The sequence below is a fragment of the Salvelinus fontinalis genome, chromosome 27, assembly GCF_029448725.1.
Source record: "Salvelinus fontinalis isolate EN_2023a chromosome 27, ASM2944872v1, whole genome shotgun sequence".
Lineage (NCBI taxonomy): Eukaryota > Metazoa > Chordata > Actinopteri > Salmoniformes > Salmonidae > Salvelinus > Salvelinus fontinalis.
The window spans coordinates 1,138,142-1,161,080 of record NC_074691.1 but is presented as its reverse complement, the minus strand read 5'-3'; the positions used below and the strand labels follow the sequence as shown (position 1 = coordinate 1,161,080).

Sequence of the window (22,939 nt, the reverse complement as noted above, 5' to 3'; positions counted from 1 at the left end):
CTCCGGACATTCTGGGGAAATGTTGCTACGTATTCACAATGTATAACCACGATTTTCAGCTCTAAATATGCACATTTTCGAACAAAACATAAATGTTTTGTATAACATGATGTTATAAGACTGTCATCTGATGAAGTTGTCCAAAGGTTAGTGATTAATTTTATATCTATTGCTGGTTTTTGCGAAAGCTACCTTTGCGGTGAATAAATGCCTTTGTGTGTTTGGCTATTGTGGTAAGCTAATATAATTCTATATTGTGTTTTCGCTGTAAAACACTTAAAAAAATCGGAAATATTGGCTGGATTCACAAGATGTTTATCTTTCATTTGCGGTACACTATGTATTTTTCATAAATGTTTTATGATGAGTATTTATGTATTTCACGTTGCTCTCTGTAATTATTCTGGCTGCTTTGGTGCTATTTTTGATGGTGGCTGCAATGTAAAACTATGATTTATACCTCAAATATGCACATTTTCGAACAAAACATAAATGTATTGTATAACATGTTATAAGACTGTCATCTGATGAAGTTGTTCAAGGTTAGTGATTCATTTTATTTCTATTTTGTCGGTTTTGTGAAAGCTACCTATGCGGTGGAAACATGGTGAAAATATGCGGTTGTGTGTTTGGCTATTGTGGTTAGCTAATAGAAATACATATTGTGTTTTCGCTGTAAAACATTTTAAAATTCGGAAATGATGGCTGGATTCACAAGATGTTTATCTTTCATTTGCTGTATTGGACTTGTGATTTCATGAAAATTATATTATATGATATCCCTGTCCAGTTAGGCTAGGCTATGCTAGTCAGCTTTTTTGATGAGGAGGATCCCGGATCCGGGAGGGTGATGAAGTAGAGGGCCTGAGGACCAGTGGTAGCAAAATAGCCCCATAACATCAAAGATCAACCACCGTATTTTACAGTAGGTTTGAGGTTCTTTTCTGCTCATGCATTGTCATTTCAACACCAAACCCACCACTGGAGCTCTATTTTCATGTCATCCAACAAATGTAAACGCCTGGAGTTTGATAAACGGGATTGGAACCGGTGCTTTGGTAAAATGACCTGAACATAGAGCTCTTTGGCCATGCGCATCAGTGGTGGGGTTGGCGTTGAAATGAGAATGCAAATGCCTTCTCATCATAAGTACCTGGAGAGGATTGCAATCACCACACATCACCAGGTGTGCTCTTATACATTCTGCCTGTGCCCATCTCAGGGGGAAGCACATGTAGCCTAGTCTACAGACAAGCCTACTTGCCTTTGTCCTACAGCCTAGTAGTTTTTTTGTCCTAGTACCTCTTGTTGGGAGACAGTGCCTTAATCTATCGCAAGAGTATCCCGGAAGCACCTGCATCAAGGCGTGAAGAAGCCCATTTTTTCTACCTTGGACATATGAACCCAATACATTTCGCTTTGGATATAGGCTGCTGTAGCCATGCAGTGGCACCTCATGCTGTGGGGGAGAAGATGCTGCTTTACAATGGGAGCATGATGTAGGGGTTTCCTCCCGCTATATTGGTTGGATTATGTAGCCTGGGGTAGGCTTGCTGGCTAGTTTATGTTGCACTGTGATTTGGACCTCGGTTTTACTAAGGTGATCCATGCCCCTGTGTTTTTGCTATTGTCAACATGTCCCCAGCATCGGCTGCAACGGCCAGTGAGAGCAGCACCGCTACCGTTCCAGAGGAGGACACAGAAGAGAGCTCCCGCGAGGAGGTGAGAGAAGAGAAAAGCTTTGTTTAGCTTGCGGCTGTACGAGAGCTGCTAAGCGAATCGTGCATTTAGAAAATGGTTCATATTCATATCATAGCTAAATCCCACGTAAACTGAGCCCTATTCCGATTCTGAGATATCGGTTCAATTACCCACTTACAATGAACGCATTATGCGCTGCATCAGCACATCTGCACCAATCTTGTTTTGAATACGTTTCTTAGGCGACCGTTTATCACTGTAAATCGTATATGGTTTTGCCCATATTATTAAATATGTGGTGTAGTTTGACTGTGCAAGTTTCTGTGCGTGTGTGTTTGCGCGTGAGCGTAGGTAAACTACGTGAGTGTGTGCTTGTTTTTCTCTCCCTTCCAGTCAACGAAATGGTCATGTCCCCATGAAATGGTCCCTCTCTGGTGCGTATCAAAATTATTGACAGCCCCCTGTCTAAGGAGATATGACAGGCTATATGCTTTTCCTGTCATGGTCTTCCAAGGCAAGGGATAATGAAAGCCCTTTTAATGTTCATTTACACAACCATTTTAACATTTAGGGGAATTTCACAAAAAAGTATTATTTATACTTGTTACAATCAGGCCCTCTTGTTTTTACTGTCATTCTGAATAGGTTTACATCAGGAAACACTCAGTTGTATACAAATGTTTAACTGCTGGCTGGTTATATTCCGATCTGCTTTGTATAGCCAAGGATTGGCTGATGATTTAGTAGAAGGGGTTATTATCAGTAGATAGGATGTGTCACTAACCATTTTAATGTGTGAGTATTCATTACCTTACACTCACAGTTCCTATTATCACACTTCTGAATAAACCTAGGACTGAAGAATTTACATTTCCAATCAAGGTTTAAGTCTTGAGAGGTGCTGATGTTGAGTCAAACTTTTGTTTTTACTTTACATTAGCCTACATTGGCCCAATTATGACTTTTAACCATCAACATGGAAGTTGGGCAAGCAATATCTCTTCAATTAGCCCTTCTATTACACAAAATATTTTTTTTATGTAACGCAGAACCAGTCTTAACAATATAGAAGTGTCAGCTTGAAAGGAACTCAGTTGGAGGCACTAGATAGAACACACTAATAAGCCATTGCTCGAAATCGTTGAAATACAATGTAGGGTATTGTAGCCAATACAAATAAGTGATTTAAATGAAATGCCATGTAACAGGAAGTGTGAATGAAAGCCTGTGAACCCAAATAAACCCTAAAATAATCGCTGACTTATCTAACATCCTCACTTTGTGCTTCATCAACACCATTTGTTGAACACACCTCTGGTGAGAATTAGATCACCTGAGAGGATCATCATTGTGGCTGTTTGGAGCTCCATGCAGAATTCATCAGGGAGGTTTTTGTCTGTCATGCTTAATTGCTGTAACGGCTACAAATATGCGTTGTTACATTTTTTGAATGATATTACATTACCTCCTAATATCCAGCAAGAAGGCATTAAAACCACCCACACTGCATGTGAAAGAAAATCATTTAAAATTTTTGATATCATTAATTCATGATTCCAGCTGCCTCCACATTGATGATATTTAATTGCTTGGTGTTTAACTTAGTTTCACCATTTAAATATTAAGATTCCCGCTGCTTTTTCAATCAGCTTTTCTCAAATTCATCTTAAAATTTCAGAAGCAGTGACTGCAAAATGCATTCTTAATAAAAAATATTAATCAAGTTACTTTTAGAATTGACTCAACAATGGCTGTACTTGCTATTCTGCTTTCCTCTAGGGTTTCCCAAACCCTTTTTAAAACTGTGTTGTTGAGGCAAGTGGTCATGGAGAATATACAATATATTGATTTTTGCGATGTATGATATACATCAGACCAAAATAAACGCGGTTGGGCACTGGTGTTGGGAAATTAGGCCTGGCTCGCAGTAAGCATTCCAATTAATCCCAAAGGTGTTCGATGTGGTTGAGGTCAGGGCTCTGTCAAGTTCTTCCACACCGATCTCAACAAACCATTTCTGTATGGACCTCACTTTGTGCACAGGGGCATTGTCATGCTGAAACAGGAAAGGGCCTTCCCCAAACTGTTGCCACAAAATTGGAAGCATAGAATTGTCTAGAATGTCATTGTATGCTGTAGCGTTTCCCTTCACTAGAACCAAGGAGCCTAAACCATGAAAAACAGCCCCAGACCATTATTCCTCCTCCACCAAACTGGCACTATGCATTCAGGCAGGTAGCATTCTCCTGGCATCCGTCAAACCCAGATTCGTCCGTCGGACTGCCAGATGGTGAAGCGTGATTCATCACCCCAGAGAACGGAAACGCTCCAGAGTCCAATGGCGGCAAGCTTTATACCACTCCAGCCAACGCATGGAAACCCATTTCATGAAGCTCCCGACGAACAGTTCCTGTGCTGAAGTTGCTTCCAGAGGCAGTTTGAAACACAGTAGTGAGTGTTGCAAATTAAAAGTCTTACCAAAAAGAAAATGTAGTGTAATATCCACTGTGTTCAAATAGATGTATAACACAACAAGGACCCTTCAAATGCTAATATTAGATGAGTAGGCCTAGGGACACCACACCCACTACAATCAATTATTATCTCATGCTATGCTGCTTTAGTGCATATTATTTTATTGTCAATTCAGAAAGAGGGCACAACAGGGGCTGGAATGCAACAGGGGCTGGAAAGTGTGTCATGTTCGATTGATTACGGTGCTATCCGATGCCAGTGAATAACTAATATTCCATTGTGGTAGCGTTATCAGCAGAAGGGGGAAATTCAGTGCTAAGCCCTCTGCCCTGTGGGGTGTTTTGTTGACAGGGGACCATGTCACGTGACAAGGTAAGGGGACGATAATTATGGAGTGCTGTCAGGTGTTGTAAACCCTGAAATAGAGTTTGGTGAAACCTGTATTTAAATCCCCAAAAAGGTTGTCTATACAGTATTATTGACATGCAATAGAACCATGGAAAGAATGATATAAAGTGAACACAATGCCTCCTCTTCCTAGCTGTTTGCAGTGTCCTGCCCTCCTTGTGCACAGTACTGTTCAGTTCAGGTCCTTCTAATCACCCCAACCAACCATAAACAGGTGTCCCAAATAACCCCAAACAGGTAGCCCAAAGACCCACAAACAACCCTAAACAGGTACCCCAAACAACCACAAACAACTCCTAACAGGTACCCCCAAACAAGTACCCCAAACAACCACAAACAGGTATCCCAAACAACTACAAACAACCCCAAACAGGTACCCCATACAACCTTAAACAACCCCCAAACAACAAGAAGCATCCAGCCCCCTGGTCTGCGAACTTTAGAACGCAACCACAAACAACCCCAAACAGGTACCCCAAACAACCCCACAAACAACTCCAAACAGGTGCCCCAAACAGGTACCCCAGACAACCCCAAAGAACTACAAACAACCCCAAAAAGGTACTCCAAACAACTAAAAACAACCCCAAACAAACCCAAACAAGTACCCCAAACAGGTACCTCAAACAAACTTAAATAACCCACAAACAACCACAAGCAACCCCAAACAGGTACCCGAAACAACCAAACAGGTACCCCAAACAACCACGAACAACCCCAAACAGGTACCCCAAAGAGGTATCCCAAAACCCCAAATAGGTATCGCAAACAACCTTAAACAACCCCCATACAATCACAAGCAACCCCAAACAATGAGAAGCATCCAGCCGCCTGGTCTGCAAACCTCAAAGCACAAACAAGCCCAAACAGGTACCCCAAACAGGTACCCCAAACAACCCCAAAACAGGTACCCCAAACAACCCCAAAACAGGTACCCCAAACAACCCCAAATAACCCCAAACAGGTACCGCAAACAACCCCAAACTGGTACCCCAAACAAACCCAAATAACGAGAAGCATCCAACTGTAGATTATGCGTGATGATGCCGCCTGGTCTGCAAACCTCAAAGCGCAACCACAAACAGGTACCCCAAACAGATACCCCAAACAAGTAACCCAAACAACCCCAAACAACCCAAAGCAGATACCCAACACGACCACAAACAATCCCAAACAAACCCAAACAACAAGAAGCATCCAGCTGTAGATTATGCATGCTGATGCCGCCTGGTCTGTGAACCTCAAAGCGCAAACACAAACAACCCCAAACAGGTACCCCAAACAACCACAAACAACCCCAAACAGGTACCCCAAAGACCCACAAACAACCCCAATGAGGTACCTCAAACAGGTACCCTAAACAACTACACACAACCCGAAACAGGTACCCTAAACAACGAGAAGCATCCAGCTGCAGATGTCTCCTGGTCCACACTAGCTCTACCCCATGACATAGCTAGTAGCCCTGGTCTAGCTTAGGTCCCCTCTAACTGACTCTGGGTCGTTTGGGTTTGTTTGCAGTGATTAGTAGGACCTTTCAGTTCTAATGAATTCATCCCCTGCCCAAAGTACCACCATCTTTCCCCACCATGTTGGCGACGATGTCCAGCGAGCCTCCTGTACTATACACGATTAGGTCAATCAATCTTTGCTCCTTGTGTGATGACTGATAAGCAAATGTATGGATGAACTGCGCTATAATCCATCCATCCTGGGGCTTTTTACATCCCATAAGGCGTGACCAGCTTCTGATGCAGGCACTCGGGCTTGCAGTGCCCTTGGGTGGAAAAGATGCCACCAGCTTCATGGTGTCTGGATGAAATTACTGCAGGATGTAATTGGGATGGTTTGCTCTTTTAACAGTTCACAATTTTGGAATACTATTCCAATCCTTTAAGTGTTTTAGATATCCATTTGAATACATACCATTTATATTATGAAATATAATTATGTAGCTAGTACAGCTCATTTCACTTTTATTATGGTAGTCTTTACTGTATATTTGATCAGAAGACCCCTATATCCACATACGCCATTAACCGGGAGGGTTTCACATTCACTTGAAGTTACTGGTAGTATGTGAGGTTCTTGTATGTCATGGCGACATTCAGTGTTTTCTCAATGACCTGAAATGGGAAGATTCTCTTGAAGAGGTTGATCATGTGAAAGTTCAGATGAAGTGTGTGAGCCGTTTGATCATAACAAACTAAAGACATGAGCAAGCAGCTCTTTGGCGAATGTCAAATAATTTGTATTCCTTGTTTGTCATTATAACTAAGATTCAATGGTGGTTATTGGTGAGAAGCCGGGGGATGAGGATGGAGTGACTAGGAGGGCTTCAGACACTTCTATGTATAGCCGCGGGAAGTAGGGGTGCCGAGGGTGCTGCAGCACCCCCTGAAAAATCTGAAAAAAATCTGTAAAAGAATATCTATATTTCTTAATAAATTTAGTTTTTTCTCACAAAAGTAGTACACTGGGCCTTTACTTATTCCTGTATTAGGGGAGCGATATAGCCGTCTGATGCTCGGGCAATTTTTTTTTTTTTTTTTTTTTATATTTAGTTTTTTCACAAAAGTAGTGCACTGGAACTTCTTTAGTAGTCCTGTACTAGCGGACCGATGTAGCCGTCTATAGTGCGTGATTTTATTTTTCTCCCGCACTACAGATTCTCAGCACCCCCAACATTTACCCTTATATCCCAGCACATGGACACAATATGACCGTTTTCTAATGTTGAATTGTACCTTACATGGTGAAAACTATACATTGATTTCATTGTATATCCCACCAAGAGAAAATATTTTTTTTAGATAGTATTCCAGCTATATTAGATCAAATCCAGACAGGAATAATTATTTTAGCAGGTGACCTAAATCATACATAAAAAAATGATAATCTCATACTCAGCAAAATATACATCTGATTTAGAAATTAACATAAAATAAAAATAAATCTCTTACAAAATTCTATAAAAATCATTAGAAGGTCATTTAATTTATTTTATCTTTATTTTACCTTCATTCAACCAGGTAGGCTAGTTGAGAACAAGTTCTCATTTGCAACTGCAACCTGGCCAATATAAAGCAAAGCAGTGTGACACAGACAACAACACAGAGTTACACATGGAGTAAACAATAAACAAGCCAATAACACAATAAACAAGTCAATGACACAGTAGAAAAAAGAAAGTGTGCACAAGGCATGAGGAGGTAGGCAATAAATAGGCCATAGGAGCGAATAATTACAATTTAGCAAATTAACACTGGAGTGATAAATGAGCAGATGATGATGTGCAAGTAGAAATACTGGTGTGCAAAAGAGCAGAAAAGTAAATGAAATAAAAACAGTATGGGGGTGAGGTAGGTAGATTGGGTGGGCTATTTACAGATGGACTATGTACAGCTGCAGCGATCGGTTAGCTGCTCAGACAGTTGATGTTTAAAGTTGGTGAGGGAAATAAAAGTCTCAAACTTCAGCGATTTTTGCAATTCGTTTCAGTCACTGGCAGCAGAGAACTGGAAGGAAAGGCAGCCAAATGAGGTGTTGGCTTTGGGGATGATCAGTGAGATATACCTGCTGGAACGTGTGCTACGGGTGGGTGTTGTTATCGTGACCAGTGAACTGAGATAAGGCGGAGCTTTACCTAGCATAGACTTATAGATGACCTGGAGCCAGTGGGTCTGGCGATGAATATGTAGCGAGGGCCAGCCGACTAGAGCATACAGGTCGCAGTGGTGGGTGGTATAAGGTGATTTGGTAACAAAACGGATGGCACTGTGATAGACTGCATCCAGTTTGCTGAGTAGAGTATTGGAAGCAATTTTGTAGATGACATCGCCAAAGTCGAGAATCGGTATGATAGTCAGTTTTACTAGGGTAAGTTTGCCGGCGTGAGTGAAGGAGGCTTTGTTGCGAAAAAGAAAGCCGATTATAGATTTGATTTTGGATTGGAGATGCTTAATATGAGTCTGGAAGGAGAGTTTACAGTCTAGCCAGACACCTAGGTATTTATAGTTGTCCACATATTCTAGGTCGGAACCGTCAAGGGTGGTGATGCTAGTCGGGCGGGCGGGTGCGGGCAGCGAACGGTTGAAAAGCATGCATTTGATTTTTACTAGCGTTTAAGAGCAGTTGGAGGCCACGGAAGGAGTGTTGTATGGCATTGAAGCTCGTTTGAGGGCTAGTTAGCACAGTGTCCAAGGAAGGGCCAAAAGTATACAGAATGGTGTCGTCTGCGTAGAGGTGGATCAGGGAATCGCCCGCAGCAAGAGCAACATCTTTGATATATACAGAGAAAAGAGTCGGCCCGAGAATTGAACCCTGTGGTACCCCCATAGAGACTGCCAGAGGTCCAGACAACATGCCCTCCAATTTGACACACTGAACTCAGTCAGCAAAGTAGTTGGTGAACCAGGCGAGGCAGTCATTAGAAAAACCAAGGCTATTGAGTCTGCCGATAAGAATACGGTGATTTACAGAATCGAAAGCCTTGGCCAGGTCGATGAAGACAGCTGCACAGTACGGTCTTTTATCGATGGCGGTTATGATATCGTTTAGTACTTGAGCTTGGCTGAGGTGCACCCGTGACCGGCTCGGAAGCCAGATTGCACAGCAGAGAAGGTACGGTGGGATTCGAAATGGTCAGTGATCTGTTTATTAACTTAGATAGGCAGGGCAGGATGGATATAGGTCTGTAACAGTTTGGGTCTAGGGTGTCACCCCCTTTGAAGTGGGGGATGACCGTGGCAGCTTTCCAATCTTTAGGGATCTCGGACGATACGAAAGAGAGGTTGAACAGGCTGGTAATAGGGGTTGCAATAAGGATGGCGGATAGTTTTAGAAAGAGAGGGTCCAGATTGTCCATCCCAGTTGATTTGTACGGGTCCAGGTTTTGCAGCTCTTTCAGAACATCTGCTATCTGGATTTGGGTGAAGGAGAAGCTGGGGAGGTTTGGGCGAGTAGCTGCGGAGGGGGCGGAGCTGTTGGCCGGGGTTGGAGTAGCCAGGAGGAAGGCATGGCCAGCCGTTGAGAAATGCTTATTGAAATGTTCGATTATCATGGATTTATCAGTGGTGACCGTGGTACCTAGCCTCAGTGCAGTGGGCAGCTGGGAGGAGGTGATCTTGTTCTCCATGGACTTTACAGTGTCCCAAAACATTTTGGAATTAGAGCTACAGGATGCGAATTTCTGCTTGAAAAAGCTATCCTTTGCTTTCCTGACTGACTGTGTTTATTGGTTCCTGACTTCCCTGAACAGTTGCATATCGCGGGGACTATTCGATGCTATTGCAGTCCGCCACAGGATGTTAATGTGCTGGTCAAGGGCAGTCAGGTCTGGAGTAAACCATGGGCTAAAGCTGTTCTTAGTTCTGCATTTTGTGAACGGAGCATGCTTATCTAAGATGGTGAGGAAATTACTTTTAAAGAATGACCAGGCATCCTCGACTGACTGGATGAGGTCAATATCCTTCCAGGATACCCGGGCCAGGTCGATTAGAAAGGCCTGCTCGCAGAAGCGTTTTAGGGAGCGTTTGACAGTGATGAGGGGTGGTCGTTTGACCGCGGACCCATAACGGATACAGGCAATGAGGCAGTGATCGCTGAGATCCTGATTGAAAACAGCGGAGGTGTATTTGGAGGGCAAGTTGGTCAGGATAATGTCTATGAGGGTGCCCATATTTACGGATTTAGGGTTGTACCTGGTGGGTTCTTTGATGATTTGTGTGAGATTGAGGGCATATAGCTTAGATTGTAGGACTGCCGGGGTGTTAAGCATATCCCAGTTTAGGTCACCTAACAGAACGAACTCTGAAGCTAGATGGGGGGCGATCAATTCACAAATTGTGTCCAGGGCACAGCTGGGAGCGGACGGGGGTCGATAGCAGGCGGCAACAGTGAGAGACTTATTTCTGGAGAGGTTCAATTTTAAAATTAGAAGTTCAAACTGTTTGGGTATAGACCTGGAAAGCATGACAGACCTTTGCAGGCTATCTTTGCAGTAGATTGCAACTCCTCACCCTTTGGCAGTTCTATCTTGACGGAAAATGTTGTAGTTGGGTATGGAAATCTCAGAATTGTTGGTGGCCTTCCTAAGCCAGGATTCAGACACGGCAAGGAAATCAGGGTTGGCGGAGTGTGCTAAAGCAGTGAGTAAAACAAACTTAGGGAGGAGGCTTCTGATGTCGACATGCATGAAACCAAGGCTTTTTCGATCACAGAAGTCAACAAATGAGGGTGCCTGGGGACACGCAGGGCCTGGGTTTACCTCCACATCACCCGAGGAACAGAGGAGGAGTAGGATGAGGGTACGGCTAAAGGCTATCAAAACTGGTCGCCTAGAGCATTGGGGACAAAGAATAAAAGAAGCAGATTTCTTGTCGTGGTAGAATAGATTCAGGGCATAATGTGCAGACAGGGGTATGGTGGGGTGCGGGTACAGCGGAGGTAAGCCCAGGCACTGGGTGATGATAAGAGAGGTTGTATCTCTGGATAAGCTGGTTATAATGGGTGAGGTCACCGCATGTGTGGGAGGTGGGACAAAGGAGGTATCAAAGGTATAATGAGTGGAACTAGGGGCTCCATTGTAAACTAAAACAATGATAACTAACCTAAACAACAGTATACAAGGCATATTGACATATGAGAGAGACATACAGCGAGGCATAAAGTAATCACAGGTGTTGATTTGGAGAGCTAGCTAAGACAACAACGGGTGAGACAACAACAGCTAATCAGCTAAAACAACAACAGGTAAAATGGCGATGAATGGGCAGAGAGGGTCGGTTAACTACACACAGGGCCTGACTTCGTGGCTGGACGACAGATAAACAAAAAAAAATTAACAGAATGGAGTACTGTGATTAATGGACAGTCCAGCAGGCATCAGCTATGTATCCAAGTGATCATAGGGTCCAGGGGGCAGCAATAGAAGGAACAGGGAAGCCACGGAGTAGTCGCTACTATGCTAGCACGCGGGCGACACAGCGTTTAATTTTAGTAGTAAAGTTAGTAGCTCGGGGCTAGTAGAAGCGTCTGCTCTGACGTCCGACGGAGGCCGGTTGAAGGCAAAGTGGATGGAGTATTCGTCGGCAGACCAGTCGTGGTGGTGCGGCGGGGCGCGGCGCCGTGTCGACTAAGGATTCAAGCCAGATGGCGAAAGAGGTATTGTAGTTGTAGTAATTCAATTTTCTAGCTGGGAGATGCGCCTGGCTCACGGCTAACTGGTGCTAGCTTCGGGGCAGGGGCGTTAGCCACTATAGCCACTCGGTAGCAGCGGTGAACCGGTGCCAAGGTGCAGAGTTTACGGCAAGGATCCGGTGGAGTAGTGTGTTCTAGCCGTGTTTGGGTGGAGTCCGGGTGAACAACTGAGTAGGCTGGGAGGTGGGCCTCAGGGATAGCTTCGGTACTGGGTAACTCGGTGGGTGCTAGCTAGCTGTGAAGATCAGGAGTAATGGTCCAGGGATTACGGCAGGAATCCGACATTGTAGTGGAGAGACAGTCCGTTACTGGTAGCCTGGCGAGTATTTTCCAGGCAATATATATATATACATATATATATAAAAAGGGCTGGTACCTGTGCAGAAGGTAAAGGCCGCTAGCAGTGACTAACAATGACTAAATAGCTTGTAGCTAATTAGCTGGTTAGCTTCTGATGGCTAGGTGGTTCTTGCTATAAGGTCTAAACATTTTTAAATAATAGCGGTTCCGTATCACATTGGGTGAGGCAGGTTACCGGAAGGTATAATTTAACAAAAATGGAGAAGAGATTGAAAATAAAATTGAAATATATACAAAAAAGACGAAAAAATACAAAAGTACACGAGAGGACGAACAAAACACGTCTGCACTGCTACGCCATCTTGGATGATGGCGTAGAGAAGAAAATAAAACGTGAAATTAAGCAGGAATACGATCTTTTACTTTCGAAGAGAGCCAACAATTACATCTTAAAGTCAAATAAAGCATATTACTTAATGGCAAATAGACCTGGTAAATATCTCACAGCTCAAGCAAAAAGAATACCAGTTATAATTTAAAAAGATAAACATACAAATGCATAAATTGGAAATAACGTGATTAATTACATTTTAGAAAGCGTCTATGAAAATGTATATAAATCAGAATTAAACAACAGTTGGACAGATCCTATAGACTTCTTAGACTCAACAACCCTGAAGTGATAAACAGCAGAAAATATATATATAAATAATATATTATTTTTTTTTTTCGCTAAAAACAGAGATCACCCAAAAATAAATAGTATATACTGTTAAAACATTCACGTGGATTAAAGCACCAGGAATGGAAGGCTTTCCCATATAATTCTATTTAGCATTTTCGGACAAAATGAGCGCTCCTATTTACACAAAATAGCGCCCCTATTTACACATGAAAACAAACATGGCACTCAATTCAGTATTCAGTACTTCCTTTTTTTTTGTTGATACCATGTATCAAACAGTTATTTCAGTTATATTAAAAGCAGGAAAATCTGGAGTTCCCTACTGATTATAGACCCATAAGTTTAATGAACTGGGACAATAAAATAATAACAAATGTGATAAACTAGGTGTATGGGTGGGTCACTACTTCACACGAGAGCCATAATATCTTGTTTTTTAAATTAAAATGTGTTGTTTTTTGGCAAAAATACCTTCTGGAACATGTGAACTTTCATGTGCCTTAATAACAAACTTGTATGCCATCTGAAAATACGAATAAAATAGTTAAATTACGAGCGTAGTTGGTTTAGCCACAGAAAAAGTCAGCAACCTTCCCGCTAGCCATGAGTGGCTGAGATAATGAGTGGGCTGGACATGCCACTCAAGTTAAAGTGTACTGTTAGCTAACTAACTAATGTTAGCTGGCTGGCTAGCTAACGTTACGTGTATGATCTTATTCGTATCTCAGAGCCATTAGCTTGGCTAGTTATAGCCTAATGTTAGCTAGCTAACATTGAACCTGGTTGGTTAGCTACCTGCAGATTCATTCAGGGTAGTAACGTCATGAGTTGGATTTATGGTTTAGCTAGCTAGCCCAGCTAGCTACATTTTCAATTATTACACGTTTCTAATTTTGACAGTCGTTTTCATTTCAACTGTTAGCTAGCTAGCTAATGTTAGCTGGCTGGCTCGCTAGCTAATGTTATGTGTATGATCTTAATATTTGTATCTCAGAGCCATTCGCTTGGCTAGTCATGGCCTAATGTTAGCTAGCTAACATTGAACCTGGTTGGTTAGCTACCTGCAGATTCATGCAAGGTAGTAACATCATGAGTTGTGATTATGGGTCATTGTTTAGCTAGCTAGCTAGCTACATGTCTTAACAAAAGACTCTACTATGCAAGTGTCAATTTATTTATTATTATTATTTTTTAAATTTTATCCCATTTTCTCCCCAATTTTCGTGGTATCCAATCGCTAGTAATTACTACCTTGTCTCATCGCTACAACTCCCGTACGGGCTCGGGAGAGACGAAGGTCGAAAGCCATGCGTCCTCCGAAGAACAACCCAACCAGCCGTACTGCTTCTTAACAGCGCGCCTCCAACCCGGAAGCCAGCCGCACCAATGTGTCGGAGGAAACACCGTGTACCTGGCCCCCTTGGTTGGCACGCACTGCGCCCGGCCCGCCACAGGAGTCGCTGGAGCGCGATGAGACAAGGATATCCCTACCGGCCAAACCCTCCCTAACCGGTCGCGGCCGGCTGCGACAGAGCCTGGGCGCGAACCCAGAGACTCTGGTGGCGCAGTTAGCACTGCAATGCAGTGCCCTAGACCACTGCGCCACCCGGGAGGCCCCACAAGTGTCAATTTTAATAGAATGTCACTGTGTAACGCTCGTCGTCAGAAGGAGTGGACCAAAGCGCAGCGTGGTAAGTGTTCATGATTTCATTTAATATCAAAAACACTCGAACAAAGCAACAAAATGAAAAAGTGAAAAGTTCTGTCAGTTGCAGACACTAAACTTGTAGGAAAACCCTCAAACGGATCACTAATTCCTTTGACCTTACACAGCTAGTTAAAGTGCCAACCAGGGTGACTTGTTGCTCTAAAACACAGATTGATTCGGTGTTCAGTAATATACCAGAGAGAGTGACTAAATCATTCAATATGGTTACTGGGCTATCTGATCATAATCTGAGACTTATGGCCAGAAAGCTGTCTTAGAGCAGGTTTAACCTCTCTACTGTTAGAAAGCCGAATCAACTAAGAATACCTAAGAGTGAATTAAACTATTTTGAAAACACAATTAAGGGAATTAACTGGAATGATCTCTTGTCCTATACAGACGTGGAAGCTGATAGTCAGGTTTTTCTATCCACAATGCAGGCTACAATAAATGGTTTCCTAAAGAAAATCAAATCCAAACCTGGCCAAAAGAGCAATCTTCCTTGGCTAAATTGAGAAATCTGGAAATTGATGAAAGAACGAGATTATACTCTAAAAATAGCCCTAAGATCCAAATTAGAGCATGACAGACGTAGGTTTACCATGTTGAGAAATAAGGTGATGAAAGAAATCAGACAGGCCAAGGCAAACTTTTTTATTAACATAATTGGTGAAGCAAAGGGAAATTCTAAATTGATCTGGGAGAATCTAAAAAAGGGAAAGACCATAGTAACACTGCAAAAAGACTAGAAATCATGGTGAATAACAATCTAACACAGGATGCAGTCAAAATAGCAATAGCCTTCAATTCCTACTTTATTGACTCTGTCAGGGTACTGACACAGAACCCCTCGACTGGTTTCTTGGAATCAGAGCTAGTAAATGACACTCAACCTGTCTTCATCATAAGGGAGGTTTCTGAGTCAAAGGTGAACAAGGTGATTAGCTCACTAAAGAACTCTAAAGCCAAAGATGTGTTTGGGCTGGACTCTACCTTTCTTAAAAACTACAAAGAGTCACTCATTGGCCCCATTACTAAGGTCACCAACACATCTATTGGTCTCTGGATGTTTCCAAGGGTATGGAAGTCGGCCATAATAAAGGCCATCTTTAAATCGGGCAACCCTGCTGACGTGAGTAACTACAGGCCCATTAGTATACTACCTGTGGTGTCAAAGGTTGTTGAAAAGTGTGTAGCAGAACAACTGATTGCCCACCTCAACAACAGCCCCTTCACATTACACTCCATGCAGTTTGGCTTCAGAACGAAACACTCCACAGAAACGGCCAACTGCTTTCTTCTGGAAAATGTGAAGTCCAAGATGGACAATGGGGGTGTTGTTGGGGCTGTGTTTCTGGACCTAAGGAAGGCTTTTGATACTGTTAACCATGAGATTCTCATTTCAAAATTGTCCAAGTTCAACTTTTCCCCCGATGCCTTGAGATGGATGAAATCATACCTTGAAGGCAGAACTCAGTGTGTCAGAGTGAGCAAGGAGCTGTCACCCACTCTTAGCGATGATGTGGGCGTGCCCCAAGGGTCAATCCTGGGGCCCCTCCTGTTCAGCCTGTACATTAATGATCTGCCTTCTGTCTGTACCTGGTCTGAAGTTCAAATATATGCAGATGATACAGTGATATATGTGCATGCAAAGAGCAAACAACAAGCTGCACAAGAACTCACTACTGTAATGGTCCAGGTTACAAAGTGGCTCAGTGACTCGTGTTTGCATCTCAATGTGAAAAAAACTGTTTGTATGTTCTTCACAAAGAAGGCAACAGATGCTACTGAGCCAGATGTCTATGTGTCAGGGGAGAAGCTCCAGGTGGTATCTGATTTTAAGTACCTTGGCATCATACTTGATTCCAACCTCTCTTTTAAAAAGCATGTGAAAAAGGTAATTCAGATAATCAAATTCAACCTAGCTAATTTCCGATTTATACGAAATTGTTTGACTACAGAGGTAGCAAAACTGTACTTCAAATCTATGATACTCCCCCACTTAACATACTGCTTGACTAGTTGGGCCCAAGCTTGTTGTACAACATTAAAACCTATTCAGTCTGTTTACAAACAGGCTCTCAAAGTGCTTGATAGGAAGCCCAATAGCCATCAGCACTGTTACATCCTCAGAAAGCATGAGCTCCTGAGTTGGGAAAATCTTGTGCAATACACCGATGCATGTCTTGTATTCAAGATCCTAAATGGCCTGGCTCCCCCTCCACTCAGTATTTTTGTTAAACAGAAAACCCAAACATATGGCAGTAGATCCACAAGGTCTGCCATGAGAGGTGACTGTATAGTTCCCTTAAGGAAAAGCACCTTTAGTCAATCTGCTTTCTCTGTGAGAGCTTCCCATGTCTGGAATACACTGCCATAAGACACACATAACTGCACCACCTATCACACTTTCACAAAAAACATGAAGACATGGCTAAAGGTCAATCAGATTTGTGAACATAATCCCTAGCTGTGTATTGCCGCTTTCCATGTTGTCTGTTGTCTGTAGCTTGTGAGGTGTGGAAACACTTTGTTGCTTTTATGAATTTTCTCTTAATGCTTTTTGTTCTATGTTGCTCTGTCTGTATGCTACGTCTTGCTTGTCCTATGTTGCTCTGTCTGTATGCTATGTCTTGCTTGTCCTATGTTGCTCTGTGCGTGCTCACTGCTCAATGATTGTTTATATTGTAATTGTTTTTAATAACCTGCCAAGGGACTGCGTTCAGAGCTAGAAAATTGTATATCATACACTACAGCTGAGGAACAATGAGAAAGTAATTCTGCTTTGAAAGTTGCTAAACGTGTAACCTCACTTTTGAGAAAAATGGCCCTTGAATGTTTTGGTAAACCTACTGGAGAGCTCTTCTTTGTCTACACCCATTCAGCATCGCTCACACCCTCTTAAACGTTAGCCCCACCCATCTCTTTAAGGATTCACATGTGAGGCCACGTACTAACAAACCAAAGATTTCTAGACTAAAGGCTGGTTTAAACTATGGGTGTGTTCGTAAATTCAATCTGGACTGTGCTCAGAGTGCATTCATAAATTCAGAGCATTTCGCTCTCGGAGCGTTCAGAGCGCACACTGGACACTCTGGCCGAGAAGTAAGGTTGTTCCAAGCATTCTGACCTAACAACAGCAGTGAAGCACACAAACTAACTGGCTAACATTGGCGAGCTACTTCCAGAGACAAATGAGAGAGCAGCTCACTCTGACCATTTTACTCACCCTGGCAGAGCTGGTTAGGCTGTTTTTATGTTATCTAGAGCGTTGGTGACTGTAACTGTGCTGCTGGCAACAATTTAATTACGCTTTTTTGTTGACGTTTACTGACACCGGCCATATTCAACGGGTGTTGAGCGTTCGTAAATTTGTCAGTTATTCTGCACTCTGGCACACACAGATGAGAGTGCTCTGCAATCGGAGTAAATTGCCAGAGCGAATTTACCATCTATGTCTATCGACAGTTGTTGCAGTGACATCATGAACATTCTATTGAAATGGTTACTTGCATAGTAGTGGAGTCTTTTGTTTAGTCATGTAGCTAGCTAGCTAAACAATGAACCATAATCTCAACTCTTAACATTACTACCCTGCATGAATCTTCAGGTAGCTAACCAACCAGGTTCAATGGTAGCTAGCTAGCTAACTTTAGGCTATAGTTAGCAATGCAAATGGCTCGGAGATACGAATAATATTACTACACAGATCATACACATAACGTTAGCTAGCTAGTATGCTTTAACTTGAAATGAAAACAACTTTTTGACAAAATTAGAAACGTGTCATATCTGAAAATGTAGCTTAGACTATCTTACCCGTCCATATACATGGGTGGACGCTTCTCCCTCTCTGTCACGGATGCCATGGTTGCCCTAAATTTGAAGTAATCCGGAGACAGGTGTTTTATACAACAGCCTTCTGTGTGTTCTCTTTTTGACTTCCTCTACATATTTGCAATCAAATGCCAGAATTATCTCCATCTCCTTAGCTATCATTCTCTAATTCCATCCGGTATTCCACTGATTTCAAATCTCGGTCCTCCAGAAAGTGGAGAGCAACAGTTTTGCAGTTCTACTATGTGATACCTGTCACGTTCCTGACCTGTTTTCTGTTGTTTTTGTATGTGTTTAGTTGGTCAGGGCGTGAGTTGGGGTGGGCATTCTATGTTATGTGTTTCTATGTTGGGTTAAATGTGTTGTCTGATATGGTTCTCAATTAGAGGCAGGTGTTTGACGTTTCCTCTGATTGAGAACCATATTAAGGTAGGCTGTTATCACTGTTTGTTTGTGGGTGATTGTTCCTGTGTCTGTGTCTGTTTGCACCACACGAGACTGTTTCGTTTGTTCGTTCGTTTTGGTAGTCTGTTCCTGTTTCATGCGCTCTTCGTGTTTATGTAAGTTCTTGTTCAGGTCAGTCTACGTCGTTTGTTATTTTGTAATCAATTCAAGTGTTCTTCGTGTTTCGTCTTTCATTTATTAAATTCATTATGTATTCATCATCCGCTGCGCCTTGGTCCACTCATTGTCCTCAAGACGATCGTTACAATACCTTTAAAAAAGACAGCGTTAGAAAGGATTACCTACATATACTGACCAGCTCATGTTATAGACAGACGAGTGCAACCTGCAAGACTAACCCGATCTCATCTCTCGGCATGTCCAGCCCCCCATTATCTCAGCCAATCATGGCTAGCGGGAATGTTCCTCACTTTTTCCGAAGCTAAACTAACTAGGCTCATAATTTAACTATTTTTATTCATATTTCCAGATAGCATACAAGTTTGTAATTAAGGGACATGAAAGTTCATATGTTCCAGAAGGCATTTCTGACCAAAAAATACGCATTTTGATTTAAAAAAAATGTACGTTCAAATGGCTCTCCTACCCCAGTTTCCTGAAACGAGTCACATATGAAAGCAGATTTAATTAAATGGTACAATCTTCCCATAAATCTTACAGGTAAGTATAAGCCTCTTCAGAATGTAATGGAATTTATTTATTTTTGGTAATACCAATTACCCCACCGAAGATATTCTTTAAAAAAGTACACCCGGTCATAGAATAAAAAAGAAAGTTTTACATCTTCCTAAGTGTGAGGGAGTTTTTAACCTTCCAGACTTGGAATTGTATCAACTCACTACCCAAGGCTTTTACTTGTGACATATAGTTAAATGCACTAAAGGGGAACAATCGGTACATGTTGAAGATGCTCATGCTCATCCCCAGAATCTTTTTATTTTCAAAGGATAAAGCTAAGAACGTTAACAACTTCATAGTTAAGAACACTATAACAATATGGAAGAAAAATGTACTTATTCTACAAGAACAAATATCACTCCCTAAAAACACAACCCTACGGAACCCTTGGATAGCTTTTCAGAATTCACCAATAAATTGGTCCACATGGAAAAGTAAAGGCATAGATACCGTAAATGACTTGGTAACAGGAAATACATTTATTTCCATGATAGAATAAAAAATCTATTTTGGTCTGACCAATGTAGATATTTTCAAATCGATGCAACTTAAAAGTTACATATCACAACATTTTTTATTTTAAATCTTTTGGACATCAGAGCAACCTTGAAGGAATCTTATTTGGGTCAGAAAGAGATGTTCACATGATAGGAAAGACATACAAAATCTTACAGAGAGCATATCCAATTAATTAGAACAAATATAAACTATTGGAACCAAGACTTAAAAATAACTGATGTTGGCACAAGATTGAGGGAATGTTGGAGCATAACTAATGAAATTACAGTTAACGAAAATGTAAACTTAATCCAGTACAAACTATTGTATAGAATTAATGTATTATACAAGAGACAAAATAAAAATTCTACAGCACAATGGCAGAGTCATATCTTAAGTGTAAAACTAACAATGACTCAATAATCCATGCTTTCTAGGAATGCTATGAAGTCCAAAAGTAATGGGCAGAGCTATAAAGTTGGCTGTCAGAAGTATTACAATGTAAATGTACTTTTAATCTGTCTGTCTGCAAATTTCAAGACATGGCATATGGGGGTATAGTGCGATACCCAATGGGCTGATTCTCTTCTCATCACTCATCTTGAAAAAATGTATACATAGGCGACTGAGAAAAACAAATCTGTACAATTTAAGGCCATGTGGCAAATAATAATGCAGGCACTAGGGAAGGGAGTGTGAGCATGCGGATCTGGGCTGATGAGATGTAGTCGTTGTTTGTGTGCATCTGTAAATCAATGTTCGCATGTGTATGTTTGTACCTAGTGTTGGGAAAAATTGAATAGTATAAATTTTAAAAAGAAATGGAAACAAAGATTCTCGTGGGGAGGTTGATCATGTGAAAGTTCAGATAAAGTCTGAACTGTTTGATCATAACAAGCAAAGACATGAGCAAGCAGCTCTTTGCTCATGCATAAGATATGTCAAAGCACTTAGAAAGCTGAATTTTTCATGTGTTGCAAAGTGTAGTTGTTTTTGGCTCAAATTCTTTAAAGTTTACTGTTTATGCTATTGCTTCAAATATCCATCAATTCATCATTTTCATTGTGCATTTGATATGTATTTTCTCACTGTATGTATAATGGTTAGCAGAACAATGCTTACAGGTATGTTTTCCCAGACTCATTGGTATTTTCTCTCTCCATTTCCCCCTGTGCAGCAGCGGCCCCTGAAGCAGTCCCTCAGTAAGTCCCTGTGCAGGGATAGCCACTGGAAATGCCTGCTCCTGTCCCTACTCATGTACGGCTGCGTGGGGGCCATGACCTGGTGCCACGTGACCAAGGTGACGCGGCTTTCCTTCAACAGTGCCTACAAGGTCAAGTCAATGATGTATCACGAAAGCCCTTGCTCCAACGGATACATCTACATTCCTGTGGCCTTCATGGTCATGCTATACGTGGTCTACCTGGTGGAGTGCTGGCACTGCCGCACCCACAACGCACTGCTGTACAAGGTGGACTTGGAGAGTGTGGGTGAGCGCATCGGGCGCATGCAGCAGGCCACACCCTGCATCTGGTGGAAGGCCATCAGCTACCATTACGTGCGGCGCACGCGGCAAGTGACGCGCTACCGTAACGGCGATGCCTACACCACCACGCAAGTGTATCATCAGCGTGTCAACACGCACGTGGCCGAGGCAGAGTTTAACTACGGCAACTGCGGCGTGAAGGACATCTCCAAGCAGCTGCAGGGCCTGGACAGCTTCCCCGTCACCAAGCTGAGGTTCACCAAGTGCTTTAGCTTTGCCAATGTGGAGTCGGAGAACTCCTACCTAACCCAGCGGGCCCGCTTCTTCACCGAGAACGAGGGCCTGGACGACTACATGGAGGCCCGCGAGGGCATGCACCTGAAGAATGTAGACTTTAAGGAGTATATGATTGCCTTTTCGGACCTGGACCACCTGCCCTGGTACGTGTCCAACTACGTGTTCTGGGCAGCCGCTGCCTTCACCTTCTCCTGGCCGCTGCGTGTGCTGACCGAGTACCGCACAGCCTACCTCCACTACCATGTGGAGAAGCTGTTCGGCTTCGACTATGTCCCTGTCACACCGTCCGAGGAGCGACCACACTGCCACCACATCCCTAGGGTCAACACCATCGATTGCACCGAGCTGGAGTGGCACATCCGCTCCAACCAGCAGCTGGTGCCCAGCTATTCCGAGGCTGTTCTCATGGACCTTACTCAGCTCTCCTCAGGTGGCGACAGCAATGCCAACACCTACTCGGTGTGCGGCAGCTACCGGCAGAACTGCGAGCGCTGCCCCCGCACCATCAGCAGCTCATCCATCTTCTCGCGCAGTGCTCTGAGCATCTGCAACGGGACTAGCCCACACATCCCCTTCAGCGCCAGCCGTTTCTCATTGTCGCGGCTCTACGGCTCGCGGCGCAGCTGCTTGTGGCAGAGCAGCGGCAGCCTCAACGAGACGTCGTGCCCCACAGAGAGCACGCGCTGCCTGACATCGTCGGACCAGCCAACTAGTGAGGAGAACCCGCCGGACTACCAGGACGCACTCTACTTCCCCGTGCTCATTGTGCACCGCAACGAGGGCTGCCTGAACCATTCGCTGCACATGAACGGATCCTGCGTGGAGACCACCCTATGACTCCCACCTAGTCTAGACCTGAACAAGGAATGTAATGTCACTGTCCTTTCTGCTGGAGGTTGATGACTGAATAATAGATCTTATTTTCCCTTCCAGGGAAGGCTTACATGGATCTATCCCCCCCCCCCCCCCAATTAGACCACAGAACGACACACCACAGGCATTCCGGACCCCTTCCAGACCTCTTTCAACACAGTTTCTCAAAGACAAACTCCACACAGTACTGGATTAAATGCACCTTTTGGATGCTCACTCCACCTTTCCAATACCTTCCCTTGTAGCCCAGCCCATCTCAAATGAGGTGTCCTCCAATGATATGTTCATCATAGTAAGTAATAGACAATGTAAATATCTCAAAGATTGT

General features: G+C 43.0%; 1 protein-coding gene across 1 annotated transcript; it reads left to right on the top strand.

Annotated features, from left to right (window-relative positions):
• The first annotated feature begins 1,086 nt into the window (after positions 1–1,086).
• On the top strand, positions 1,087–22,701 carry LOC129824834 (transmembrane protein 151B-like). Its single transcript, XM_055884341.1, has 2 exons — positions 1,087–1,722; positions 21,133–22,701. Exons 1-2 carry the CDS (start codon positions 1,636–1,638, stop codon positions 22,573–22,575), a joined length of 1,530 nt encoding a protein of 509 aa, XP_055740316.1. The 5' UTR covers positions 1,087–1,635; the 3' UTR covers positions 22,576–22,701.
• The last annotated feature ends 238 nt before the right edge of the window (positions 22,702–22,939 follow it).

Excerpts from the sequence above, each read along its gene's own strand:
- LOC129824834 (XM_055884341.1), top strand. The coding sequence starts at position 1,636 with ATGTCCCCAGCATCGGCTGCAACGGCCAGTGAGAGCAGCACCGCTACC. Across the intron at positions 1,723-21,132 it reads AAGAGAGCTCCCGCGAGGAG|CAGCGGCCCCTGAAGCAGTC; the intron begins GTGAGAGAAGAG and ends CCCCCTGTGCAG.